Genomic DNA, 26,111 nt, shown 5'->3' with positions numbered 1-26,111 from the left:
AATAAATGTGATATTTGTTAAGATCTAAATTCAAGAAAGGGGCACTCGCTCGGAGAGGATAGGGGGAAGGCTGTGATGCTATTTCCCTAAGATGTAAAGGCTAATTTGGAGAAATCAATGAGTCTAAATTGTTCCTCAAATCTGGGCTTTTACAGTCTCTTTTTCTATTACGGTAGGAACCTTGCAGTTGTATCATTGTTTTTGTCTGCCCCTAAACGTTTATCTCCACCAGACCGCAAGAATTCTTTACAGAAATCAGCGTAAAATTAAATTTGACAAAATAACTGATCACATGTTTCTGCTGCTCAATTGCTTATTTGATCAACAACTCAAGGCAGATTACACATTATTTTGATTATTAAGAAAATTGCTCAAAACAACGTCTTCAAATTTCATGTTACATATTTTTTTATTAAAAAAAATTGTAATTTAAAATTAGAAATAATTATAAATATAAAATTTGAATTTCATTCTTATCAGAATATTTTTTAAAAAATAATTATAGACACGAATTAAATTTCGATTTTTCTGTTACCATCATTTTGATTTGCTAGAAAGATGGTTTTTTTTTTTTTTTTTTACTGGAGAAAATTTTTTTACCCTGCAACTTTCAAAAGAAATAAAATCGAGGCTAACAGAATATATTAACTTGTAGACCAAATTTATGGGGGTGGTCTGATGAAAGGAGATTTAATATTAAATGTATGGTTAATAAATAGAAAAGATACTTTTTTTTTTGGTTACAAGAAAATCTCTTCTCAATATTAGGACTAGACTCCAAATATGTCTTCACCAAGTCATAAATGCAAAATAAAAGATTCCTGGTTTCAGTAATATTTTGATTTTCCCTACTTTCAGATAGTTACATTAAAGCTTAAAACTTGTCAATCCCAGTTCAGTCAGCAGCCGTTAGTCCACAATGCATTTCACCTCTCTTTCTCTTTCTCTCTCTTTCTTTCATGATAAGGTGATTTGTTTTTATTCATACCTGAAAAGGAGTTTATTTATGCTTAGTCACAGCACACTATCTCGTTTCACGCCAAAAATCCTTTCGTCATTGTCACAGTTTGTTAAGCCAAAAACCTCTACCCAGTTCTTTGTTTATTACTTTCCTTAATTCTATTGCTCACCTTTTCCTTGCCTACTTCTGAAATCTTTTCTTTGCCCTCCCTTGCTCTTTATATATTTTTCTCTGCCCCCCTTGCTCCTCTAAGCTTTGTCACTGCAACCTATAACTCTCATTGTTCTCCTTGTCTGTTTCTTTTTATATGTGTTTTAGTGTTCTTTCTTGAAAAGGGTCTCTGTTCTTATAATGTAATCTTGATCAAGTTGTCCTTTTTGCCTCCTTTCTCTGTTTGATTAATGTCCTTTTCGTCAAAGCTGTTTTAAACTTGTTCTGGTATATTTCTAATTATGGATTCTCGTTAATCTTGTTCCACTGCCAGTTTGTTCTGGTTTATTTCGATCTTGAAGCTTTCTTCTTAGATTTTGTTAATGCTCATTTGCTTCAAATTGTTTTAAACGATCACCAATGGAGATTAGGATGATGGGTTTTCGTTAATTTTCTGGTACTTGCTTTCAAACTCTTTAAACTTTAGCTTGTCTGAGATTTCTGCCTGGTTTTTAGCATGTAACATTGTACCATGTAATTTGTCAAATCTAACTGCCTTTGATATTGTAGGTTTACTTCTGGCGCGATTTAGTTGATGTCAAGAAGCTTTTTTTTTTTTTTTCTCTTTTTGGAACAATGAGGTAAAAAGAAGTGATTATAAATCTGAGTTTTGTTGAATTTGATCGTTAGTTGAGATCTGAAGATATGGAGAGCATCTTTTCTTTCCGTTAAGACCTTGCGTAAATTCACTCATGGAATTTGCTCGTTAGCATCCTTCACTTTTTACAGAAAGATTGAATTTCAGGTGCTTTGATTCGTATCTAATTTGATTCCTTTCACCTGTCATAGCAATATACCCCAAATATTCTTTACAAATTCTTCGAAATGTAAATTTCTTTTTGTTTGAATATTTAGTTATAGCCCTTTTCAAGGGTCAATTATACATATGAAAAACGATAAATTCACATAATTTTTTTTTCTTAAATCTAATAATGACCAACCAGTTCTTGTCCTTCTGCCCATAATTTCCCCAACTTAGCTTAGCTTATGCAAGTTTAGTTACCATACTGGCCTCTCGAGTCCTTTAATCTTTGTTTGTGTGTTGTGTCTTGTATTCTGTCTACATCAGTTGTCTGTCAAACTAAAAAAAAAAAACTTGGAAAAGAAAAACGTTCTTGTTTGCACAATATTGAGCTACCATGGAAGAAACTTTTGTTCCATTCCGTGGAATCAAGAATGATCTGAAAGCAAGGCTTTTATGCTACAGGCAAGATTGGACTGGTGGCTTCAGTGCTGGAATCAGGTTTGTGATTTTCATTGCTCATCTCTGTTCATGTAAGGGATAAAATATGCTCTTATTTATTTTTACCAAACAAATATTTATTTGAAGTTTATGAACATCATTATAAGTTATTTCTTTTAAAGTTGTAATCAATATATACTCTTTGATCATTTAGGATCCTTGCTCCAACAACATATATATTCTTTGCTTCAGCAATTCCAGTTATATCTTTTGGGGAGCAGCTGGAAAGAAATACAGGTAGGAACTGGACACTATACATGTATGCTTGAATGTTCTACTATGTCTGCCATGATTTCTAAGAGATACCTTGTTGTTGTTTCAGATGGAAGTTTGACTGCTGTACAAACTCTTGCATCAACAGCACTTTGTGGCATCATCCACTCTTTTGTTGGAGGACAGCCCCTGCTTATACTTGGAGTTGCAGAGCCAACGGTATTGATGTATACATTTATGTTCAACTTTGCAAAGGACCGAAAAGATTTGGGTCATAAACTCTTCTTAGCCTGGACAGGATGGTATTTCTTCTTTTCTCAGTATACTTCAGTACTGAACCAGACAGATTTTCTGGTGGCACTGAGCTGTTTTCTTTACTTTGATGGGTTCTCAGGGTTTGTGTCTGGACAGCACTTTTGCTTTTCTTATTGGCAATTCTAGGGGCATGTTCTATAATAAATCGATTTACACGTGTTGCCGGTGAATTATTTGGTCTATTAATTGCAATGCTCTTCATGCAGCAAGCTATTCGGGTGAGTATCTCCATGTAACTAATGTCATTAAATGAAATGATCTATTCTTATAATCAGGATAATTTAAATGTTTATGAAAATGCCTTACTAGCATCAGTTAATTTGAGTATTTTTTGTTGTTAATTCAAATTAATAAGTACCGACACTTTTCTCCAATGTTCCCTTCCAAGACTGTGATAAAACACTATCATTTAGTACATAATGAATTTTATCTCACAGGGAGTTGTGGAGGAGTTTGGCATTCCCCAGAGAGAAAATCCTGAGCAAACAGCATTGCAGCCTTCTTGGCGATTTGGCAATGGAATGTTTGCACTAGTTCTGTCCTTTGGCCTCCTCCTCACTGCACTAAGGAGCCGTAAAGCAAGATTCTGGCGCTATGGAACAGGTATTAGATTAGTGCATTCTAATTCTTATCACAAGGGATTAGAGCGTGGTGTTACCTTTGTTTTTGCTATTGAAAGAATAGTTCAGTAACCATGCAATTGTGGCCTAGCTCTTACTTTCATTAATTAAGTTTTCGCTTTATTCAACTGCCTGGTTGGAGAAAGGCGATGCTTTTGTATTGCTTATTTCATTTTACTGACTTATGCATCTTATTTTGATAGGCGGGCTTCGAGGTTTTATAGCTGATTACGGGGTGCCACTTATGGTGCTTGTGTGGACTGTTATTTCTTACATACCTGTTAATGATGTTCCAAGAGGGATTCCAAGGCGTCTTTTCAGTCCAAACCCATGGTCTCCTGATGCATATTCTAATTGGACTGTTATCAAGGTGAATCCTGTGTGGTTTTCGAATGTTTAGTATTTGTCTACTCGCTTTCCTTCATGGGAGCTAAATTCTTGTTAAATTTCCTTTCACACATGCCAAGAGACTTATTTTTTCGATTGTGCAGGAAATGGTGATTGTGCCCCCTCTTTACATAGTCGGAGCATTTATTCCAGCAACCATGATTGCCGTGCTTTATTATTTTGACCACAGTGTAGCATCTCAACTTGCTCAACAGAAAGAGTTCAATCTGAAAAAGCCACCTTCATACCATTATGACCTGCTTCTTTTGGGATTTCTGGTGCGCCATTGTCATGGGATACTCTTTTTGAATGATAAACCTATTAAGAAAGTTATAATAATAGTTGCAAACGCAGGTTTTTTCTGCTGAAAGTTCTTTCTTTCTTTGTCTTTTTTTGGTCTTAACAGTTAATATGGTTTTGACTAGGTTATTTTATGTGGTCTTATTGGCATTCCACCATCCAATGGTGTTATTCCACAATCTCCAATGCACACAAAAAGCTTAGCAACCCTTAAGCATCAGGTAATAGATAGTGTACTAGTGGATAATATATTAATGTACAGTGTTTCAGGCTCAACCATCAATTAATTGAAATTTCCTTCCATCCTTCTATATGTGGTTATAAATTGACTCAACTCTTCTTCATGTTTCCTTGTTCTATCCATCCTTCTTTATTTTATTTTATTAAAAACTTTCACAAATTAAAATCAAAAACTAGAATTAAGTCCACCTCTTGACCTCCTGAGGGTAAGGCACAGGAGCTTGGACAATTTTCTTACATATTGGGAGCACAATTTTGAGTTCCCTACCATATTTTGTTGTCTTCTAATAATATTTCCTATTAATTTAGACATAGCCTTTTCATTTTTCTGTTAGTTCTGCTTTCTTATGTATATCATTTTGATTGGTTCTTTGTTTTATTGGTTACAGCTTTTGCGTAATAAACTTGTATCAACAGCCCGAAAAAGTATAAGTAAGAATTCGAACCTGAGTCAACTATATCAGAGCATGCAAGAGGCGTATAACGAAATGCAGACTCCACTTGTCTATCAACTTCCATCTACTTTGGTAGATTAATTTGTATTCATCATTTTGATTTACAACTTATATTATCATCCCCTGGTTTCCCTTACCTTTATTTAAAATAGGGACTGAAAGAACTGAAAGAATCCACCATCCAACTAGCCTCAAGTACTGGCTACATTGATGCACCTGTTGACAAGACCATTTTTGACGTGGATAAGGAAATTGATGAGCTTTTACCTGTTGAAGTCAAAGAGCAACGTCTCAGTAACCTGCTTCAAGCATTGATGGTTGGTGGGTGTGTTGCAGCTATGCCTCTTCTTAAGAAGATCCCCACTTCTGTTCTTTGGGGTTATTTTGCTTTCATGGCCATTGAAAGCTTGCCTGGGAATCAATTTTGGGAAAGAATATTATTACTTTTCACTGCTCCAAGTCGAAGATACAAGTATGTTTCTTTTTTTTTTTTTTCCCTTTTTTAACTTTTTATTTCAGTTATTTGAGTACTGTTGGTTGCATTCATTAAGCCAGCCAAAGCTAGCTCTTGTTCCTCTTTTTTTAGGACTCTTGCCCTAGGTTATAGGATATAAACTCCATTTTATATTATGTTAATAATGTCTTCAGCTCTACTCTAAAATCTTCTTTGCTCTGATCATTTCACATTACAGCTCTATCATAAAAACTGTCATGTATATAGACAGTCATTTTTCACATTAATGCTCATGAAAGATGAATAATCTGAAAAGTTTCACTATCATTTTTCAATTATTATGCCCATACTTCAACTTATAATTATTATTCTTTGAAGATTAGACATCTAAACTACGGTATCTGATGTGTCAGGGTGTTGGAGGAGTATCATGCAACCTTTGTTGAGACTGTACCTTTCAAAACAATTGCCACCTTTACCTTGTTCCAGACGGTTTACTTGCTGTTATGCTTTGGCATAACATGGATCCCAATAGCTGGAGTCCTTTTCCCACTTTTGATCATGCTTCTTGTGCCAGTGAGACAATATTTGCTCCCCAAGTTTTTCAAAGGTGCCCATCTTCAAGACCTTGATGCTGCAGAATATGAGGAAGCTCCAGCCATTGCCTACAACATGACATTTGAAGTATGCTATCTGAACCTCACTTAGTTTATCATGGCTATGTTTGTAGCTCAGTTTGCAATTCTGTATAGCTAGGACTGGATTTGAAGCTGCCGTCTGCCATATTTTTCGAGGATCTTTTAAATTGAAAGGGTAGTAAGTGTACTTGAATGAACACTGTGGCTAATTCTATTTAGGTTCTAGTATGGTTGTTCCTTGTATATGCTGCTGTATGCACAGTTGCAAATGCTTGGATAGCATTGAGAAAGATCATGATTTTCAATATGGATTGATCTCTCTTTTACAAGTTTATATACGGATCAGACCATGATCTTAGATCTTTCCTGAGAATTCTAATGCACGGTGTTATGTATACTGGACAGGACCAGGAATGCCAAGCAAGGACTACTCATATTGATGGTGCAGAAATTCTAGATGAAATTATCACAAGAAGCCGTGGAGAAATCCGGCATACACAGAGTCCTAAGGTATCAAGTACAACTCCGTCTTCACTGGGGGATATAAGACCTCACAGCCCACGAGTCTCCCAAAAGGCATATAGTCCGCGGATTAGTCACCTGAGGGGGGAAGGAAGCCCCAGCTTGACTGCAAAGGGACTTGAATTGAAGCAAACTCCAAGTCCTGGACCATCTACACTTGGACAAAGCAGTCATGGTTCATCATCAAGCTAAACAACCTCATTTGTAATTCTGTTTAGTGGTGAGTTTAAATGTCAATGGCACTCGAGAGGTCTTGTGCTTAGTTCATGTAGCTAGAGTAGTCTTTTCAGTGTGCTTTCCAGTTCTGTCTAAAATTAGGGTGATTGTCATTTGTCAGTTTTTTTCATGTGCCTCCCAATAGGCTGGGCAGAGGACTATTTACGATAATGGAATATATGTTTATTTAACTATTACGAATTTTGGCTTGAATTTCTCCTTATATTTTTCCTTTTTACTTTATTTCATCAAAGCCTTTGAAGGCTTTAAAAGAAAGAATATCAAAGAAAAGTTTCCGAACACATACATTAAATTCTGTTTGTTGGACTGTCAGATCGATTTGAGAACCTTAAGATATAGCAAATTACATTAAAATGATGAGACTTTCTGCTACTGCAGTTCTGATAATCTGATGTATTCCCTTGAAGATAACTGATACACTACTTGGTCAATCTTCTTTGTAATGTTAATACTCGTTACTTGTTAGAGAAGTTACTTTGCACAATTATGCAAATATTTGGTCAAAAATTTCAAGTGAAGTATCCATTCTTACTTGAAAAGTTTTGCGGTGGAACCTCAAAAATGCGGTGATGATCAGGCATGAGTGACAATTTAAACTGTCCAGATTCTTTTAATAGTGCTTCTGCTTTGCTTGTTTTTCCTGGTTAACCTTATAGAGTTTTAAGATTGCAGGGACAGGCCAAGTCATGCAAGACAACCGAGTAAGTGAAGCCGAAAAGTAAAGGTCCAACATGCATTATTGATTGTTTTACAGATGCAGAGAGAAGCCAGAACAGGTGCATTTGTCTCTGAGCTACTACTCTATAATCGAGATTCTCTTGGGGGGGCACACTTTTTAGCAGAAAGTAGTCCTCATAATGCAGAAGTGTACAGACAAATGAAGATAAGCTTATACCTACCAGTCTTCTAATAGTGAGTGGGAATCTCTTTAATGTAGCAAAGGAAGCATATGCTTTAGTTTTTTGCACTTTTACCTTGTACAGATGCAAATACTGCAGGCATTGAAGGTGCCATAGTCTTTATTAGGCTTTTAAATTATTTTTTTTTCATTTATTCCGGATGTGCATGTTTATTACTTATCTCATCATTACAGGCACAATGGGTGTCGGTTTATTCAATATTGCAAATATCATTGGTATGTGGCCAGATGAGAAAATCAAATTCTCCGACAAGCGATCCAATAAACAGTTGTAAACTTTCCAACAAACACTGTTCTCAGCTGAACAGGTTCTAGGTTTCCAATTATTGTCTTAGCTAAATGTTCCCTGCTTTGTCCGATTTAAATCCAAGGGAATTCCATCTCTCATTTCAAAGAATGTTCTTTTGCTGTCATTTGCTGAAATGAGTTAGTGGCAACAAGTACAGAACTTAGAATTCCGTACTAGTTTCTTAAATCGTGTTCCTGCTATGTATTATTGATTGTTATTGCTTGTTCACTTTTTCCATAAACCGTAGTCTGAAGACAATGGAGATAAAGGATGATTCACAGAGAAGTGACTACTGGACTGTGGCAATATATGCTAAGCAGCTAGGGAACACTTGGTAGTGGTAAGTATACTCTGTGTTCCACAATCTCTGCTACTTGTACAAGGGGGGCTCGAAGTGTGTTCTTATTTTTGTCTTGTCACTCCATTATTTGTTCATCTTTCAACTATGCATTTCCTACCGGTAAAGTAGCCATACTTGAAAAGGAGTTCCAGTATATGAAGAATATTTCTTAGTTTCATTTCCGCTGGTTTACCAATTTTAGTTCATACATGAAGAAACTATTGGCTTTGTAACTTGTTGAACCGTGTTGCTATTTAGTGAAAGGGTCACCAAAGTGTCTTTCAGATTCTGTTTCCTGTTGCCGTTATTGTATTTGCTTGCCTTTCCATTAGACTCGCTTTTGGAAGAGTCAAATTGATATATTTGCATAAAGACAGATTTGATTATCTTATCTGGTCCCCATTTAAATTGATGTAAAGGTAGTGGAAACTTCATCAACCCTGAAGGATTTTTTATTTCTAAATTCATGTAGGCAAAGATCAAGAGTAGCACCACAATCATATCACATCAGCTATGAAGCACTGACGCGAACACGTAAACAAGTAGGATACGATAATTTTTAAAAATTAGAATAGAAACACAACAAGATACGATAATAAAAAATATTTTTTATATATTATAATTATCAATTAAAATATATAATAAATATTGAATTGATGTTTAAAAGATATTTACTCTTATAAAAAATCTAATAGTAGACACAACAATAAAAGAACATATAGATTCATTATCCACATGAGATTTTCTTTTTCTTCTTTTCTTCTTCTTTGTTGTATTTAACTAAATTCAACACATATTTCAACGTGTTACAAATTTCAAAGTATCCTACACGGATAGACATTGACACATGAGGAGTTTGATAGTGTCCATGCTTCATGTCATTTCAACAAACTTTTTTAATATTAAAAGAAATCCAATTTTATCCTAACAAACTCTAATTAGAGCATTGCTAGTTTCAAGAATCAAGCTTAAGACATCTTTATCTTGAAGATAATAATAATTATTCAATATAAAAATATCTTCAAATATTCACGTTTGCTTATTTTACATTTAATGTGTAAAATATAAAATTATGTCACAATTTTTATGAACATATCAAATGTAAAATATATATTTTTATTTTTATTAAATTTATTTATGATTTTTATTAAATTTTAAATCATTATATTATCATATCATATTTAAAATTATTAAGTTAAGTTGGAAAAGAATCCCTATTTATATTGCAACAATTTAGAAAAGTTGGGAAAGTGTAAGTTGTTAAGGTATTATTACTCCAACGTTTGCTTCTTAATTATGTACTTTTACTGGAAACCAAGATTGAGACACTGTCATCAGTAAAACGAAGTTCTGCATGAGAAATGCTTAAAATTTTAGCTTTGTTCATCTCTCTTTCAGGCTTAAAGGGTAAAGTATGAACGTAAAATGAAACCTGAGGCCCAATGAATTATACTGACCGAGCTTGAAATAAGATTTTAAGGCCCAAGAGCTTGGTCCAGTGCGGCCTGACATGGGCATCCATAGGACGCAACACAATCATTTTACTGGCGTCAGAAATGGGAGCTTCAGCGGTAAAGCTAGTCTATGGTGTGCGCAATCGGAGTACCGGGTGATCAAAATGGAATCATTTCATCTTGGGGAATTAGGCACACCAAACCCTTGAGAAATAAATTCTCAATTTTGTCCGAAGACTCACCACTAAGATTAAACTTGTTCTTATTACATTTACCACAATAACGGGTCACTAGTAGTAGATGGAAAGACCAACATTGAATTTTTTGCTGTTTGTTTCAGCAATGGATTGTATCTGACACCGGAAAGGCAATGCAGTATTCTTTCAGGAAGGTGTTAGGGCTTTCAATGAAGCATGGCTTTCCACTGCATACATGTGTTTATGACCATTAACACTACTTTGTTTGAAATTGTTTCTTTTCCTAAAAAGCTAACACATTTAAGGCTTTTCTCTTTTTTTTTCTTTTTTAACTTATTTAAAGCATTTCATAAGTACTACTATAAAAATATGTAATTAAGAACAGCTATTTGAATTTCCAACTGATCTTTAAATCAATTGTATGATATTAGAAATGACATTTGAAAGTTGTAAATTCGAAAAAATCTATATGTGTAACATATATATATATATATATATTTTAAGAATAAAAATAGAGAGTTCAAACTAGATAAAGAATTTAAAGAAAAAAATACAGCTATTGAATTCAAGGATTTAAGATGAATGGAACTGGGTGCGTTACCCTGACTGTAATGTAACAATTAATAGTTATTAATAGTATCTATTTTCTAATGAAAATATTTAACCCAACACAAAACTAAAAATGAAAATCTGATGAGCTTTAACATGGGTTGAATTCTGCCTTCATTATGTGCGACCAAAATTAGAATTAGCATTTTTATCATTAATGATGCTGAATATTACCTCAATCAAAGTGATTTAATGAGTGTCTTAATGTTTTGAGCTTTCAGTTACAAATTAATGCTCATTTATTATGTAAAAATCTTTAATATTTTAAGCTTCTGACAAATTGGATCCTTTAAATTGTGTTTTGGATTAATTAGATTTTTTAAATCTTCCCATTAAATAATATATACCAGAGAAAAAAAATTCTTTAATAAAAGAACTCAAAGTTGAAATGACATGGCCAAAACACTTGTTCATCAATTCTCATGGAGTTTGATCCAAAACTTGGGGAAAACATTACCCCTCAAGACCACCATTCGATGTTATTGTCAGAGAACTCTCTAAAACCCTATATGAAAGATGATCTGTTTCCCTTTGAAGCTACTCCATCGTCAAAGTATTATTATTTGCAAGAGTATTTTCACCATCTTGATCATCAAATTCATGTTAATGGATCATCTTTAAACCCTGTTTGTTGTGTCCAAACAGCTTCTTATGATCCTTTTGATGCATTCCTTTATGGCTGTTCCACGAATAATGTTGAGTTTTATGAGTGTTAGGAGTTGGAAGATAATGTAGGACATGGACAAGTTATGGACAATTTCCAGAGTGGAGGATTATTGTTAAACCTTTCTCAGAGGACCTCCATTGATGTTATGGGATCAGATATTGGCTATATGCCCTTTGATTTTCAAGAAATGAACCCTGTGAATTTTGTTGTGCCAGTTGCAGTCTCGTGCGTGACTGCAGAAAACGCTTACTACAAGAAAGTTGACATGAACAAGAATAGTGTATTGGCTTCAACGTCTAGAAGGGCTTGGAAAGGTCCTAAGAAGTCCAATGTAGTCAAGGGACAATGGACTATTGAAGAAGACAGGTATGGAGGTTTTTGTTTCTAATTTCTTTTTCAAAATGTATAGTATTCATAATGTTATTTCCGTATATAAATTGATTGAAAACACGCATGTTTTAGATATAATCATATGAAATTCAAATAATTCAATCAATCAGAACGTTAAAATATAATGTCTTCTATATATTCACTCCTTTTGTTCAGCATGGTGTTATTTTCATATCTAATTTACCATCTAAAAGTATGTACACCTCAAATATGATTATCTAAAATAATACTTATAGACTATCTTTTGTGAGTGTATATATGTTATGTATTAACCTTTTTACACTGGATATAACAGATTTTACTAATCTCTCTTGGGTCATATACATGCTTCCACAGGCTCTTGATTCGATCAGTTGAACGGTATGGAATGAGAAAATGGTCTCATATTGCTCAGATTTTGCCTGGAAGAATAGGGAAGCAATGCAGAGAGAGATGGCACAACCATCTAAGGCCGGATATCAAGGTTCACTGTAGTTCTTTATCTTTCGAATATTATTGTATTATTTTATAGTAAATTACGTGATGCACATATTAACATATATGAGTTGAGAATGTCAATTCTACTTCAATTTTTAACATTATATGATGCTTTACAGAAGGACACTTGGAGTGAAGAGGAGGACAAGGTCCTAATACAGGCTCATATAGAGATAGGAAACAAATGGGCAGAAATTGCAAAGAGCTTGCCTGGAAGAACAGAAAACTCCATCAAGAACCATTGGAATGCAACCAAAAGAAGGCAATTTTCAAAGAGAAAATGTCGTTCAAAGCACCCTAGAGGCTCCATTTTGCAGGAATATATCAAGAGTTTAAACTTGGAGTCAAGCAGCACAAGATTCCAAGAAAACTATTGTAATGGTATTGATGATAGAGAAGAGAAAAGTTTAAGCAAACCATCAAATCATCAGCCACAAGCTTTGGAATTTTTCCCTAGTACTGATAGTTTGGTGCCAGAATATGATTTTAATGAGGTCCCTGAGTTTTCTTTTGATGAGAAACTGCTTCAAGAGAGCTGCAGCATTGACTCTCTTCTTGAAGAAATACCTTGCGCTCCTGTGGCTGATGCAGCTGATCATCCTGATCAGAAAAGCTTTGAGATGGATATGGCTCCAGTGAAGAAGGAGCTGGATTTGGTGGAGATGATCTCTCAACAGGTTAATATCTAAATGGGCCCCTAAAACCAGTACAAAGACAAACTACATATTAGAAGAGGTTTAAGGTTTTGATTCAAGTGTTTCTTAATAAAAAAGCATATTTTAAGGGATATAGGGATGAGAAACATCTTGGCTTAGTTAGAGATTGTGGTATCAACAGAAAATATATAGGTGCATGCCATGCCATGCAGATTTGCGGAAAGAGATTAAAAATAAGGATAATAGTAATTACAAATAAAGCGACTTAAATTTGTTGGAAATTTCGTAACATGCAAACATGTTAATTTATACATATGTATGAATGTAACAATGTATATGTCAATGTAGGCATGCACGGAAGATTGCATACCCAGTACTGTTGGATCTTTTTTCTTCTTTTCTTCTTCTTCTTCTCTTTCTTGCGTGGGGGTGGGGACTGGGCATTCCGCTGATCTGCTAAAACACAATTCCGTGCATTTCTGTTGGGTTCATAGCATACATATCGTTTTGGCCCGAAAATCTCCTTTGGGAGAGACTTGGATTGGATTATAGTCCTAATGTAAGACTTGCTGGCATGTAGACGGCCTAGGGAACCAAATTCCATTTTCAACTCTTTTTTGGCTGTCCCTTTGGCAGGAGAAATTATGAGTAACAATTTAGGAGGGCTATGAAATAATTATTTACAAATTGCCTACCTATCGATGTACGTTAACTCAAAAGAACAGGGATGTTTCCCCTGTTGTCCTTTCCTTACCCATAATTATTGTACTACACCACAGCCAATTAATCGTACAACGAACCATTGGAACATATATCAGGCCCAATACAACTGTTTCGGCAGCGATATTGGCTCTTTGATAAAATCAAGGGTCATTCCACAAAAGGAATTAAGATTATCCCAAAGACGAAAATGGACAAAAATCAAAATGGGAAAATGCAAACCAAACTGACTATTAAAGTTTCTTGCCTAAACTACAAACTAGTCCTTCAATCAATGGCATGAAACATATATCCTCTAAGCTGCCTTTGCCGTTGGCTTAATGCGCTTCACCCTAGAATACAGGAAAACTCCGGCAAGAGCAATCCCAGTGCCTGCAAAAAAAAAAAATCACCACAATAAGATTTTATATCGATAGAATGAAAACTCCGACATCTTTCAATAAGATATTATTGAAAAGCAATTTTACCGAGAGAATTAATTGGTAAGACAGGTGTCTTAAAGAAAAGAACAGAGCTGACGATAACAACCACCCGCTTCACACAGTTGCCTACAGAATGAGTAACTGGGGATACCCTTTGCAGTATCATATAAGACACCTGCATAATTTTTTGAATCACCATTGCACTGAGTATCATGTATTAGAAAAAAAAGATTAAGGCTACATTTAGAATAATTTGACATAATTTAAAATGATGTTACTTTCAAAATAAACAAGAGACATTCAGACTTCCAACATAATCACTGGACTCCCCTTGCATCCATCATTTTTTCATCTTTTTTAAGGGAAAGACTTCAGTGAGGTTACTTAAGTCAAGTTCTTAAGGTCCTCATTAAAGTTAATAAACAACAATTAAAACCGATAGATTGATACGTTAAAAATTAAATTAAAATAACATCAAAGCATAAAATTTCATAGATGTGCATTGACGGTGAAAACTTCATTAGGATTCTCAACAAAAACACCCATCTAAATAAATTATCAAAACATGTTCAAATTATTTGAAAATTTGTATATTTCATCTATATAACAAGATCTTTTAATCTATAGGTTTTGATTTTCAAATTTAATTTTTTCTTGATTATTTTTAATAAGAAACATCACAAACTTGACCTAAGAAATGACCTAAGAATCTTACCTAAATCTTGTCCCTTTTTAATTTCATTCTCCACACTTCTATCAGTAATCTGTGACTTTGTATTCATGCATGAGATTCTTAAGGAAGACAGGAAAACCATCACCATGCAAAAACCTCACCTGCTGATAGGCATGGAAGCAAAGAGCAGCGAGTAGAGTTCTTACAACAACTTCTTTAACATTCAAACCCTGTTAGACAAGATAATAGTATACCTCATTACAAGGAAATTTATGCAACATTCGTTTTTTTTATCAAGAGTGAAATCAGGCAATTATAGCAACTTTAGCTCATCAGGAATACTCACAGCAGATTGCAAGTAGGCAGGGGTGAACTTGACACCCTCCATCAAAATAGCCACAGGGGCTAGCAAGATAAAGGACATAATTGTTATTATTGAGAAGAGGGTAATGTTGTCCAGTGAGTCCTGTCACATAATAACTGCTAGTTATGTGCCATTATTAAATCTAAAATTAGATTAGCAGTGTAAAAGACCACGTTGCAGTGTATCAATCAAGCAGTGAACAGAATTTCAGCTCCAACAAATGTTAGTACCATAGCAACCAAAATCCCAGAGATTGAAAAGTAAAATTACCTCTTTCTTAACCATGACTTTTTTACTGAGAACGTTACGAGACTGGTTTGCCAAATTGGATGCCATTGCACTCCAAAATCCAGCCCTTTATGGTAAAAAGAATGTTATATTACAATGATGTAGAGTAATTCAACAAATACTTGGTATCAAGATATCTGTATCAGAATCAGAAATGGATAGCACATGAAAGAAAAGTTTCCACAGTTAAATATTGATATTACATGTTAGCATATTCAATTCTTACCAATTGAAAGAGGCCTCAGTAACAGATGCAAGTGCAACTCCTCCAACAATTGGTAAAAGGGAACCAACTACCCAAAGAGTAGGCAGCTGTAACAGCCAAACATCATAATAGAAGTTAGAACAACCAATGTGAAAAATAAACAATGAATAAGTTATCTATAATATGAAATTGCATTACTTATCCAAATAAAAAGAGGAAGAAATTGCATCAGTTTTCTCACAAAAAGGGATTTCAAACAGGCAGTATGATCACTCATGCAAACAATAAAATCAACAATTTGAACAAGTTCGAGAGATATTACATAATAAAAGAAACTCAAATAGGTATAACTTATCATTGATATAAATTATAATCTCAATTTTTTAAATTTATAGATGAAAATGTGAATGAAAAGAATATTGATGAAAATAACTAAACAAGAAATCACACCTCTCCTAAAAACATTGCAGAAAGCACAACTGAGAAGAACGGCTCCATAGCTTTAATTGTGTGAGTGAACGAAACAGCCACTTTCCCTAGACTCATGTTTGTAAAGAGGTTGCCCAAGATATGCACCACAGCAAGTGGCAGAATCGCTGCAAGCTGTGAAGAAACAATCCAAAAATTAGTATCATTTCAGAAAAGAACCAACAACCCCAATAGAATCACTATTTGAACCTGAAAAAAGTCCAAATACCTGAGCACCTGTTATTTTCGGCCTCTTATACAGATTAAAAGTCCACATTAGAACAACCAGAACAGTCCCAACAGAAAACTGAATTACAGAGACAGTTACAGGGTAGTGGTAGACTTTAAGAACCTGCGAACAAAGAAACAGAATTCAATCACACTCATTCTCCTCATTATATCCGGAGGTTCCATTTTGTTTGTGCATTGTTGCATTTTGTTGCTTCCTAGAAAGTGTAAAAAATGTAAAGCAAATACTAAAGAGAAAAACCATGCAATTTATTACAAATAAACATATAACCAGAATACAACACTATTTCTAACATGATTACTATGTATGAAAGTAAAACTATATATTTTGTTCTCCAAAAAAAACCCAATTTATTACTATTTCCTGAAATTTTCGTTTAGAAGAAAAATTTAAAAGAAAATTAAGGTGCAAAGAAGTCTTTTACTGGAAAAGCAAATTCAATGAAAGCTTAAAGGTTCATGTGAAGCATCCAAATGATTCAATCCAATCATTGCTTAGTTATAACAGAATTTGTTTCGAGGCGGTTTGTTGTTGGTTTTATGCTTTCAGGAGCAATAAGATAAAAGAAAGTGCAATTGGATGCAAAAGTAAATACTAATAACTTTGAAGAATTAAAAAATAGTAATAAATTGAAATTCAAATTGAAATTGAATTCAAATTGAAAACTACCAAAAAAGAAAACCAAGGAAAAATGAATAAAACGTGAAATCTAAATATAAGAAAAAGGAGATCAGAGATTGCTTTTTATAGGAACCTGTTTGTTGTAGATATTGAAGTAGATATTGAAGAGGTACCACAATCCAAACAACAATCCAAGCACCAAAGTCTTCGCCAAGCTACCTGACTTCTCACCTTCACCAGCACTCTCCGCCGCCGTAGCTTTAACTTCAAAGAGGTTCGCTTTGGAATCGGAAGGAACCGAGGTCCAAGCCCGGCGCGGAAAGGCGGAGGAGGAAGAGAGAGACCACGATCGCTTAGGCAAAGAAGGAATCGAAACAGCATTGCTTGAAGCAGAAAGATCAGGCTGTTTGGAATCGGAGAATGAAGAGGAAACACGAATAGGATCAAATCTAGGGTTGGAGCCGAATTTTCCAAGCTTGAGAGAAGGAATAGAAGAGGGAGAAAACAAAGAAAACGCTGCGCTTTGCATTTTGTTGGTAGTTTTAATTCGATGGGAGATCTAAATGGGAGATTTAGGGAGAGAAAGGAAATGAAAAGAAGAGCTTTGGGGAATCCGTCCAGAAGATGGTTGGTGGGAACAAAGATTTTGCGGAGTTGCGCCTGCTTTGCTTCCCTCGCAGTCCCTTCAGACTCAGGCCGAAATTCTTTTGTTTTTTTAGCGAAAACGAAAATATGTTAGAATTTTTTTATTACTAGTGGAATGAATTTTAATTTCATTTTCTTTCGTTATTTTTTTAAAACTTTAAAATTATGTTTTTTTTTAATATCTAAAACTTGTGGTTTTATTATATTTTAAAATTATTTTTCATAATTTTTTAAAATTATTTTTCATAATTTTTTATTTTTTTAATATTAAAAATTATGAAGCAACAAATTTTTAGAAATTAAAATTTTAACTTAAAAAAACATAAAAATCAGTTTTTTAAACTCATGAAAGTAAGAAAAAATATAAAATTAAAATATACTAAAATAAAAAAAAAAATTAACTGTGACGTGAAAGAAAAAGACATAAAAAGTGAAATAAATGAGTATTTAGAGAGGGGAACGGTGGGAGTGTACAGAAAAAAAAAAGGTTTTAGAGCTAATTGGAAAATGATGGCACGAAAAGATAATTAAAATATTAAGGTTTTATTTGAATGAACGATGATATTGATTATAATAAGATTAAAAATAATAATAAAATTTATTATTAATATAATTAAAAAATATTGTAATTGTAATTAAAAAAAATTTTAATAAAAAATTTATACTGATTTGATTTCATTAGAATTGATATTTAGATTTAAATGTGAATTAATGGTTTATTTAGATAGAGGATAAAATTAATTTCGATGAGATTAAAAATAGTAGTAGAAATAAGATTAATTATTATAATGGTGAGATTGAATACTGTAGTAATGAGATTAAAATCAGTAATAAAATATGTGTTTGGATATAAAAATAATAATAATGGTGAGATGAATTATAATAAAAGAATGACTATTAAAGATAAAAGAATAAAAAATTATATTAATAAAAAAATTAAATTATTTAATATTTATAAAAAATAAATTATTTAAATTATTAAATTATTTTAAAATAAATTAATAGTTTTGCTAATAAAAATTAAAAACAAAAAATAGTGTTAAAATTAATAAAATAATTATTATATTAAACAAATAAAAATATTTATATTGAACGAATAAAATAATTATAATATTAAACTAATAAAAACAAAGGTTAGTGAAAAGGATATTTTTGTCACAACACTATAGTGAGGAGGGTAAAAGAGGAAAAAAATTGAAACATGGCAAAAATGGAAAAAAGTGGAGTGTAATTGGAGAAGAAACTTCCACCGGATCCCTTGAGGTCCAGTGGCTCCTTGGAGCTTCAGTGCGATGGCCAAGCTTCAATCTCGCAACATCCTGTTATCCAAACAAGTTTTCAGCGCGATTGGGTGCTTTAATCGTGCCGCACTGCAAGGAATCGCTGATCCAAACGAACTTTAAAGTCACAGGTACGTTGAGTGGGGTTAGGTTGAGTTTGAAGGTAGGTAGGAAATAGGAAGAAAGAAGCGAGGAAATTAGCATCTAAATATGGGATTAACAACAATAGACAATCTACAATATATTATGATAATAAAATAAAAAATGATATAAAAATATAAAATTAATATAATTTAAAATTTTAACAAAAATTATATAAATTTAAAATTTATATTTTATATTTTTGATTTATATAAATTATAATATATAAATTTTTTATAAAATATAATATATTTTATACGAAATAAATATATCAATTACCAAAGCTAAAAAACATTTAATATGTTTGATTAGATTTAGTTGAGTCCAATAATTAGGGTCTTAAATTCCTATCAAGTTGTCTTTGCTCACACAAATTTTTTAAATAAAAAAAAAAACATAGTTTTTATTTAATTTTTAGTATTTTTATTTTTATTAAATTTTAAAACATGAATAAATTAATATATTTTTAATATTCAAATTATAATATTATATATTTTATTTTTATATAATATACATAAATATAAAAATAATAATATTACTTCTTCCATATCATTTTCTTTATTTGTTTTTTTTTTTTTGTTTTAGATGTCATAAAATTATGCCTTTTTTCAATTTTAGAACACTTTTAAACTTATTTTTTTATATTTCAAAATTATTTTTCATAAATTTTTTACTTTTAATATTAAAAATTATGAAACAGTAATTTATAAAATGAAATTAAAATTTTAATATTAAATACACTAATATCAATCTTTTTACTCACAAAAATTCGACGAAGGATAAACAAATAGAAAAGAGATATATAATTGAAAAAAAGGAATTGGATTACACCATACTCAAGTATTGAATATCAAAATCAAATGTGACCTATTTTTTAAATGAATTTTATTTTTAGCTCAAATTCTTTAACAAATTTAGTATTTTTATTCAAATCTTTAAACGGACGGACCTTCGAGATCGAACAAAAAGTCCGAGCGGTGTCGGAGGAAATGGAGAGATGAAACTAGATGCCTCTCTTTGATCTTCGCTCAGATTGGAGAGTGGGTGATTAGATTTGTCTACCAAACTTCTTATTGTTAGTGAATATTGATGTGAAAGAAATTTGCGACAAGGTATTTTGTGTGTGTGAAGGCTGCTGCTTAAATAAACTTATTATTATCTCAATGCCTTGATAGTTTGATGTGGTGTGCATTCTGTATATTCAAGGAAGCCAACAGTGAGCTTTAGGATGGCTGATGATAAAAGTTATATGGATTGTTCCACTAATTAATACAAAAACCACCACACGCTCCATTGCCGACAGCTTTGCTTTAGCGGGGGTAGTCCTTCAACAACTGCACCTTGATGTCAGATGGACCACCCTATTAGGTTTGGTAAGGGAAAAAATGATAGAAAAAAAAAAAAAGTAACCTATAATAGAAAGATTGTATTATTTGTTTGGCTGCATTACCTACACCAATGCCAGAGTTGAAATAATACATATAAATATTTGATTTGGGTTATTAATATTTAATTTTTTTAGGTCACGCAGATGTTTAATTTATGAAATCTTAAATTTTAAGAAAGAGTGATTTTTAAAAAAATGTGAATTTTTTGTAAGGGATATTTTTTTTATGATAATATTAAATTTTTATATTTGATTCGTAAAATCTTAAATTATATAATAAAAAATTTTTATTATAATATCTTTCATAATCATGTCAAAAACTATGTTTTTGTAAATATAAACTCAATCTTTCACCAAAAAAAATTATAAAATCAAATATAATCAAAGATTATATTTTTTTATATATAAACGCTATATTTATAACAAATACTATATTTCTATGAAAATAAACACTGTGTTTAAAAACAACTAACCATTACGTTTCTTTATTAAACAATTGCGTTTAATTAAAGATGATGTTTTTTTGATAAAAAAACATAGTTTTTGACTTTAATCAAAGACTATATATGTACTATGCTTATACATATAGTACAAATGTATAAGCATAGTACAAATGTAATCTTTGATTAAAGTCAAAACTTGTGTGTTTTTTTTTTTTTTAAATCATCTTTAATTAAACGTAATTGTATACATATATATTAGAAATGTGGCCTTTTCAAAGATCATGTTTTTTATGTCAAAAATGTAATCTTAGTTATTAAACACTATTTTTTGGTATAAAAAACATAGTTAAAAGTATTATAAATATTATTTTATAATATTATATTAATTATTATGTTTTTAACATAAGAAATGTTGTTGATATGAAAATATTCATTTTATTTTGTTATTATTTTAATTATTTTACTATGTTTCATATATAAATAAACATAGTGCTTTCTAAATTGAAAAAATTCAAAAATCTAAAATTGCAGTTATTTATTATAACGTATAGATCCCATGACTTACTGTTAGATATAGACTATAGGAGTCGCCACCAATCTTTTGTTTAAATGTAATTGATCACTTGACAGAATCTATCCCATTTAAAGAGAAGTCTCAATAGTTACTTAGGTTTCTTTAAATAGTAGATTCTAATCTACAAAATCAGATTTTAGGTTTGAGAGTACAGTTACTCTTGAGAAATGTTATAGTGTCCTTATAGCGCTTATCCAAATGATGGTACCAGTTTGATTTTGAATTATTCAAGCCTTAAAACATATATAAAATTTACCAAATAATTTAATATTGAAAATTTCCTTAAATCACTCAAATATATTGGTAATAATTTGAGAATATTTTTTCACCTTAAGAGTATTTAAAAAAATTATTTATCACGCTTTGAAGAGGTACTGTCTTGGATTCATTTAATTTTGCATCTGGAAACAAACTATAAACCAACTTTATAGCATAAGATATCCTACAATCTGTTGGTAAGATTCTTTATTAAAAAATTATCATCTAGTCTGTTAGTAGGATTATATGAAAAAAAATAAAAAAAATATTATTTTATTATTTTTATTTTTAAAACTTGATTTTTTTTAAATTATAAAACTCTCTAAAATGTTAGTAAAGCCTTATTTTTGAAAAGCATTGGTCTTCTAATTTGTTAGTAAGGCTTTTAATTTTTATACCATTTGTTTTGAAATACATAAAATTATAGGATTCTCCAATATGTTGGTAAAACTCTATTTAAAAAATTTACTTTCCAATCTATTGGTAAGGCTTTTATTTAATTATGTTGTTTTTTCTGTAAAAATATATAGATTTTAAAAAAATAATACATACATAAATAAATAAATAGAAGGAAAACAAATAAAACAAATACTTGAAGTCAGCTCGAGAGGCGATTAGGCAGTACAACTCAGCTCCAGGTACCAAAAAGCTTTAGTTGCTTGGCTGGGGTGATTGAATCCCTACACGGCTTAGCTAAAAGGGAATCGAGTCGCACACAGGTGCGCAGGTTCTAGGTTATCTGTTTAAAAACATGGGGATTTCTTGGACTAGTTAAACGGTGTCGTTTGATGGTCTTTTAAAAGCAAATCTTTTTTTTCTTCTTTCAGATTCCACGTTCCCATACTTTCTCCAACCTAAATCCTCTAATCTCTTTCTATAGCTTCAACTGGCACTGGCAAAAAAATTCAAAAGTTGACTAAAATTTCAAATTTCAGTTACTGAAATCTTTAACTTTTCACTAGAAATCTTAACCTTTTTTTGGAATTTTCAACTGAAAATTTCCTAAAAACCTAAAAAAATCCCAAAAAAAACCCATAAACCTTAAACGAAGAACCTAAATCCTAAACAACAAGATTCACAAACACAAAGCTTAGAAAATCCTTGAATAATCCTAAAATACCTACCAAAAAACCTAATCCCAAAAAACAAATTCAAAAGCAAAAACCTAGAAATCAAAACGATTCCCAAAAACCTAAGTGCAAAAAATCTCTATTAGCCTTTCTCTATCTTTCTTTTTTCCTCCCCCCGTTTGATGTGTATTTGCGCTTGATTTATAGCCTTTTTTAATAGAATTTTTAGGGCTTACCGATTCAATTAAGGCTCAAATCATGGGATTTGATTTTTGTTTTATTCAGGTCAATGCCTTCCATTTGATTGTGGTTTCCAGATTTTATGCAAATAGATTCCAAAACCCTTTTTGCCTAATTCACAAACGGGATTCCAAAAAATTATTTGATTCACTTTCCTTTATTTTCTTTCAGTTTTCTTATTAAAGAATAATATGTGAATGAATGAAAGAAAAGAAAATTTAAAAATAAAATAAAAATAATTAAATAATGATGATGATGATGATGATAATGATTATAATGATGATAATAATAATAATAATAATAATAATAATAATAATAATAATAATAATAATAATAATACAATTTGGTTGGGCTAAAGCTCGAATCCAATCAACAATTATTAAGCTCATAGCCTAAATGAAATAAAAAAAGTTGTAAAAGCCCAAACATGAATTCTTCCAAGGCCTAACGAGCCCAAAGAGATCCAGATAAATAAATTGATCATATCCCAAATGAAAATGGGTGTCTACAGTTTTCTGTCTTCACGTATTTTTATGAAACATGAATGATGCAAAGACATAGACAACCATTACAACCAATGATCAAAAAAGCAAATCAAAGTTCAAAATTAAAATAATTTAAACAAAGTTAAATTAGAATGTAAAAACAACTGAACTGAGTCAAAGAAAAAAATGATTTAGAGCTGTCAAAATAAATGAAGATGATCGAGATTGAGCCACGAGTCAGAAAATTAAATGTTCTGGATTGAAACATGGCTGAAGGTAAATGACTGGGGTTGAATCGCAGGTCAGAAAAATAAATTGGCTTAGATCAAGCCAAGATAAAAAATGAGCAACCAGGAATAAACCACAAGCTTGAAAATAAAATGATTTAAACCGAATTGAGATCAAAATAAGTAACCGGGATTGAACCACATGTCTGAAAATAAAAATGCTTTGGACTGAGCTGAGATCAAAATTAGTGATCGAGATTTAACCATAAGTTCAAAAAATGAATTAACCTAGATCGAGCTAAGGTAAAAAATGAGTGATCGAGACTGAATTGCAGATTTGAAAAAAAATTACTTGGACTGAGCCAAGGTTGAAACGAGTGACCGAACTAAATTATAGGTTTGAAAAATAAAATGACTTAGATCAAGCCAAGGTCGAGAATGAATGACTAGGACTCAACCACATGTCGAAAAACTAAAGTGACTTGGAACGAGCCAAGGTCAAAAATGAGTTATCGAGATTGAACTAGATCAAAAAACTAAAATGACTTGGACCAAGCTAAGGTAAAAAACAAAAAACATGCCTCGACGTCTTACAGATCTTATTTGGAGGTTTTAAAATAATGCAAAAAATTTTCTTAAAATCACAAGTTTGACACTTTTCTTCAAATTCAAAATTTTGTATGTAATAGATGATATTACAAATGATGCAAATGTAACAAATAACATTGATTATTCAAAAATGCTTGCCTTATGCAAATGCTAATTAATGCCAATACATAGATGTCACTAAATGAAATTTTGATTGTGGTACTAAGGTTGTCAAGATTCTTTCTTTTGTATCCCAAACTCTTTATATTTCCAACGAGGGGAACAAAATCAAATCCATTTAAAACGGGCACTTATTTTCATCTTTTGGAGGAACTTTCAAAAATAATGTCTTTACTAAACTTTGAAGATTTCATCTTTTACCCTCGTCTCTTTCAACTCTCCCAAAGTAATATATAGTCTCTTATGATATTGTTCAATTATTAATCTTTATCCCAATTTCAAAATATAAAATGCAAATTATACATTTATTCTATTCATGGTAAAGCATTTAAATAGAAAAAAAAAAAACAAGGATTAAAAGTGAGACATGAATAGAATGAAATGAATATCATTTATTTGGAGAAGAAGCATATTACAAATAATGGCAACGGGACAAGATAAAGGCATATAGAAATGGTTATTTAGGATAACAATGCTCCAAGACAAACAATCAGATAAACATGATAATATCTCAAATTTCTTCAAAAAAACTCAACCATATGATGCCCTCAGCATTTCAAAGTCTTTCAAAATATACCAATTTTGGTTTTCCCAAATGATATTGTATCCTTTTTATCCAAGTTACCTTTACAGATTTTTAACTTAAATAAACCTCTATTTAGTTCAAACACCCTTTGGGTTTTTGACTTAGACTCTTTTTTTTCTCTCTTTTTTTTTTAAAGTAAAGTTCTTCTTCATAACATTAAAACTTATGGGATTGTGGAGATCATCTCTATCCATTTTCGTTAAAATTAATGTTCCTCTCAAAAAAATTCTTTTTAACAATATACGACCCTTCTCAATTTGAAGTCCACTTTTTTCTATTATCATACTGACTTGATAGAATTTTTTTCAACACTAACTTTTTCTTTCAAAATTGATAAAGTCAAACCTTTTTATCATGAGCTCTTATTATCTTTTTCTGATATAATTGACCATGATATAGCGTCGCTAGTCTCTTCTCTTCAATAAAGTTTAGTTACTTATAGCGCTTTTAAATCCATTTAGCTTTTTCTAATCCTACTTCTCTTCAAACTCTTAAAGATAGGATTTTTATTTTCACTAGCAATACAGCCTTTATCCTATAAACCATGGGAAACAGAATTGGCCCGATAGAAGTACGTATTGACGTTCGATAAACATGCAAAACAAACTATAATTTCTTATGCTAATCTCTATACATCTCAGTTATTTTTTCCAAAATCCTTTTGATGTTCTTGTTTGCCACTTCTATCGTCTTATTCATCTTTAGATAGTATGGTGTTGAATTATGGTGTTTAATTTTGAATTGAGCATATATTTCTTGCATCATCTTACTATTTAAATTTTTAGTATTATCTGAAATGATCCTCTTAGAGAGTCTATATCTATAAATTATTTCTTTCTTGATAAATCTATAGACCATTGATCATGTCATATTTGTAAAACAAGCTATTTTGACCCATTTAGTGAAGTAATCAATCATCATAAAAATAAATCTATTCATGTTTGATGCTTTTGGGGTGATGGGACCAATGACATCTATGACCTACATAGAAAATGGCCAAGGTGGTGCCAAAACATATAAAGCAATAGGCAGAGCATGGATTTTATCAACATAAATCTAGTATTTGTGACATTTCTAAGCATAATTGATGCATTCACTTTTCATTGTTAACTAGTAATATCCAGTCCTCATAATCTATCTTGTCATCATGTGTCCATTTACATGTGCTTCACATATCTCATCATGCACATCCTTAATAATCTT

The 26,111-nt window shown here is 31.7% G+C and overlaps 2 protein-coding genes, 1 long non-coding RNA gene and 1 pseudogene across 8 annotated transcripts; 3 read left to right on the top strand and 1 right to left on the bottom strand.

Annotated features, from left to right (window-relative positions):
- Positions 1 to 1,211: 1,211 nt before the first annotated feature.
- On the top strand, positions 1,212 to 6,971 carry LOC111289410 (boron transporter 1-like). Of its 4 annotated transcripts, none has more exons than XM_089768313.1 (14): positions 1,212 to 1,568; positions 1,802 to 1,916; positions 2,379 to 2,414; positions 2,569 to 2,651; positions 2,737 to 2,929; positions 3,022 to 3,160; positions 3,380 to 3,545; positions 3,766 to 3,932; positions 4,054 to 4,227; positions 4,375 to 4,470; positions 4,879 to 5,016; positions 5,097 to 5,416; positions 5,812 to 6,082; positions 6,442 to 6,971. In XM_089768313.1, the coding sequence occupies exons 5-14, from the start codon at positions 2,853 to 2,855 to the stop codon at positions 6,748 to 6,750; spliced, it is 1,857 nt and encodes a 618-aa protein (XP_089624439.1). In that variant the 5' UTR covers positions 1,212 to 1,568; positions 1,802 to 1,916; positions 2,379 to 2,414; positions 2,569 to 2,651; positions 2,737 to 2,852; the 3' UTR covers positions 6,751 to 6,971. The 4 variants fall into 4 exon arrangements, with proteins under 4 accessions (XP_089624439.1, XP_089624438.1, XP_089624440.1 ...); XM_089768312.1 differs by having other exon boundaries at positions 1,682 to 1,916; XM_089768314.1 differs by lacking the exon at positions 1,802 to 1,916.
- A 496-nt stretch (positions 6,972 to 7,467) lies between these two features.
- Positions 7,468 to 8,111, top strand: LOC149516191 (uncharacterized). The gene is made up of 2 exons (XR_016346494.1): positions 7,468 to 7,707; positions 7,889 to 8,111. It is a non-coding gene; the product is annotated as an uncharacterized LOC149516191 (long non-coding RNA).
- A 2,914-nt stretch (positions 8,112 to 11,025) lies between these two features.
- Positions 11,026 to 12,833, top strand: LOC111290257 (transcription factor MYB98-like; annotated as a pseudogene).
- A 668-nt stretch (positions 12,834 to 13,501) lies between these two features.
- LOC111290164 (triose phosphate/phosphate translocator, non-green plastid, chloroplastic-like) lies at positions 13,502 to 17,491 on the bottom strand. Of its 3 annotated transcripts, none has more exons than XR_016346493.1 (9): positions 16,938 to 17,491; positions 16,163 to 16,285; positions 15,916 to 16,068; positions 15,487 to 15,572; positions 15,243 to 15,327; positions 14,955 to 15,074; positions 14,651 to 14,838; positions 13,981 to 14,110; positions 13,502 to 13,885 (listed from the first exon to the last, which is right to left on the bottom strand). XR_016346493.1 is itself a non-coding variant. In XM_022881522.2 (9 exons), exons 1-9 carry the CDS (start codon positions 17,331 to 17,333, stop codon positions 13,809 to 13,811), a joined length of 1,239 nt encoding a protein of 412 aa, XP_022737257.2. In that variant the 5' UTR covers positions 17,334 to 17,491; the 3' UTR covers positions 13,502 to 13,808. The 3 variants fall into 3 exon arrangements, 2 of the variants coding, with proteins under 2 accessions (XP_022737257.2, XP_022737258.2); XM_022881522.2 differs by having other exon boundaries at positions 14,770 to 14,838; XM_022881523.2 differs by lacking the exons at positions 14,651 to 14,838; positions 14,955 to 15,074.
- Between the last annotated feature and the right edge of the window lie 8,620 nt (positions 17,492 to 26,111).

The sequence above is a fragment of the Durio zibethinus genome, chromosome 11 (assembly GCF_047325235.1).
Source record: "Durio zibethinus cultivar Kanyao isolate XHJ-2024 chromosome 11, ASM4732523v1, whole genome shotgun sequence".
NCBI classification, from domain to species: domain Eukaryota; kingdom Viridiplantae; phylum Streptophyta; class Magnoliopsida; order Malvales; family Malvaceae; genus Durio; species Durio zibethinus.
The sequence above is the reverse complement of the archived record's forward strand: the minus strand, read 5'-3'. Positions and strand labels throughout refer to the sequence as shown.

What these genes read in the sequence shown, in the direction of transcription:
- LOC111289410 (XM_022880430.2), top strand. Translation starts at nt 2,311, where the DNA reads ATGGAAGAAACTTTTGTTCCATTCCGTGGAATCAAGAATGATCTGAAA. An exon ending in GGCTTCAGTGCTGGAATCAG is followed by an intron (nt 2,415 to 2,568) that starts GTTTGTGATTTT and finishes TTGATCATTTAG; the next exon opens with GATCCTTGCTCCAACAACAT. An exon ending in TTCTTAGCCTGGACAGGATG is followed by an intron (nt 2,930 to 3,021) that starts GTATTTCTTCTT and finishes ATGGGTTCTCAG; the next exon opens with GGTTTGTGTCTGGACAGCAC.
- LOC111290164 (XM_022881522.2), bottom strand. Translation starts at nt 17,333, where the DNA reads ATGCAAAGCGCAGCGTTTTCTTTGTTTTCTCCCTCTTCTATTCCTTCT. An exon ending in AAGTCATGGTTAAGAAAGAG is followed by an intron (nt 15,075 to 15,242) that starts GTAATTTTACTT and finishes ATTATGTGACAG; the next exon opens with GACTCACTGGACAACATTAC. An exon ending in CTTACCAATTAATTCTCTCG is followed by an intron (nt 13,886 to 13,980) that starts GTAAAATTGCTT and finishes TTTTTTTTGCAG; the next exon opens with GCACTGGGATTGCTCTTGCC.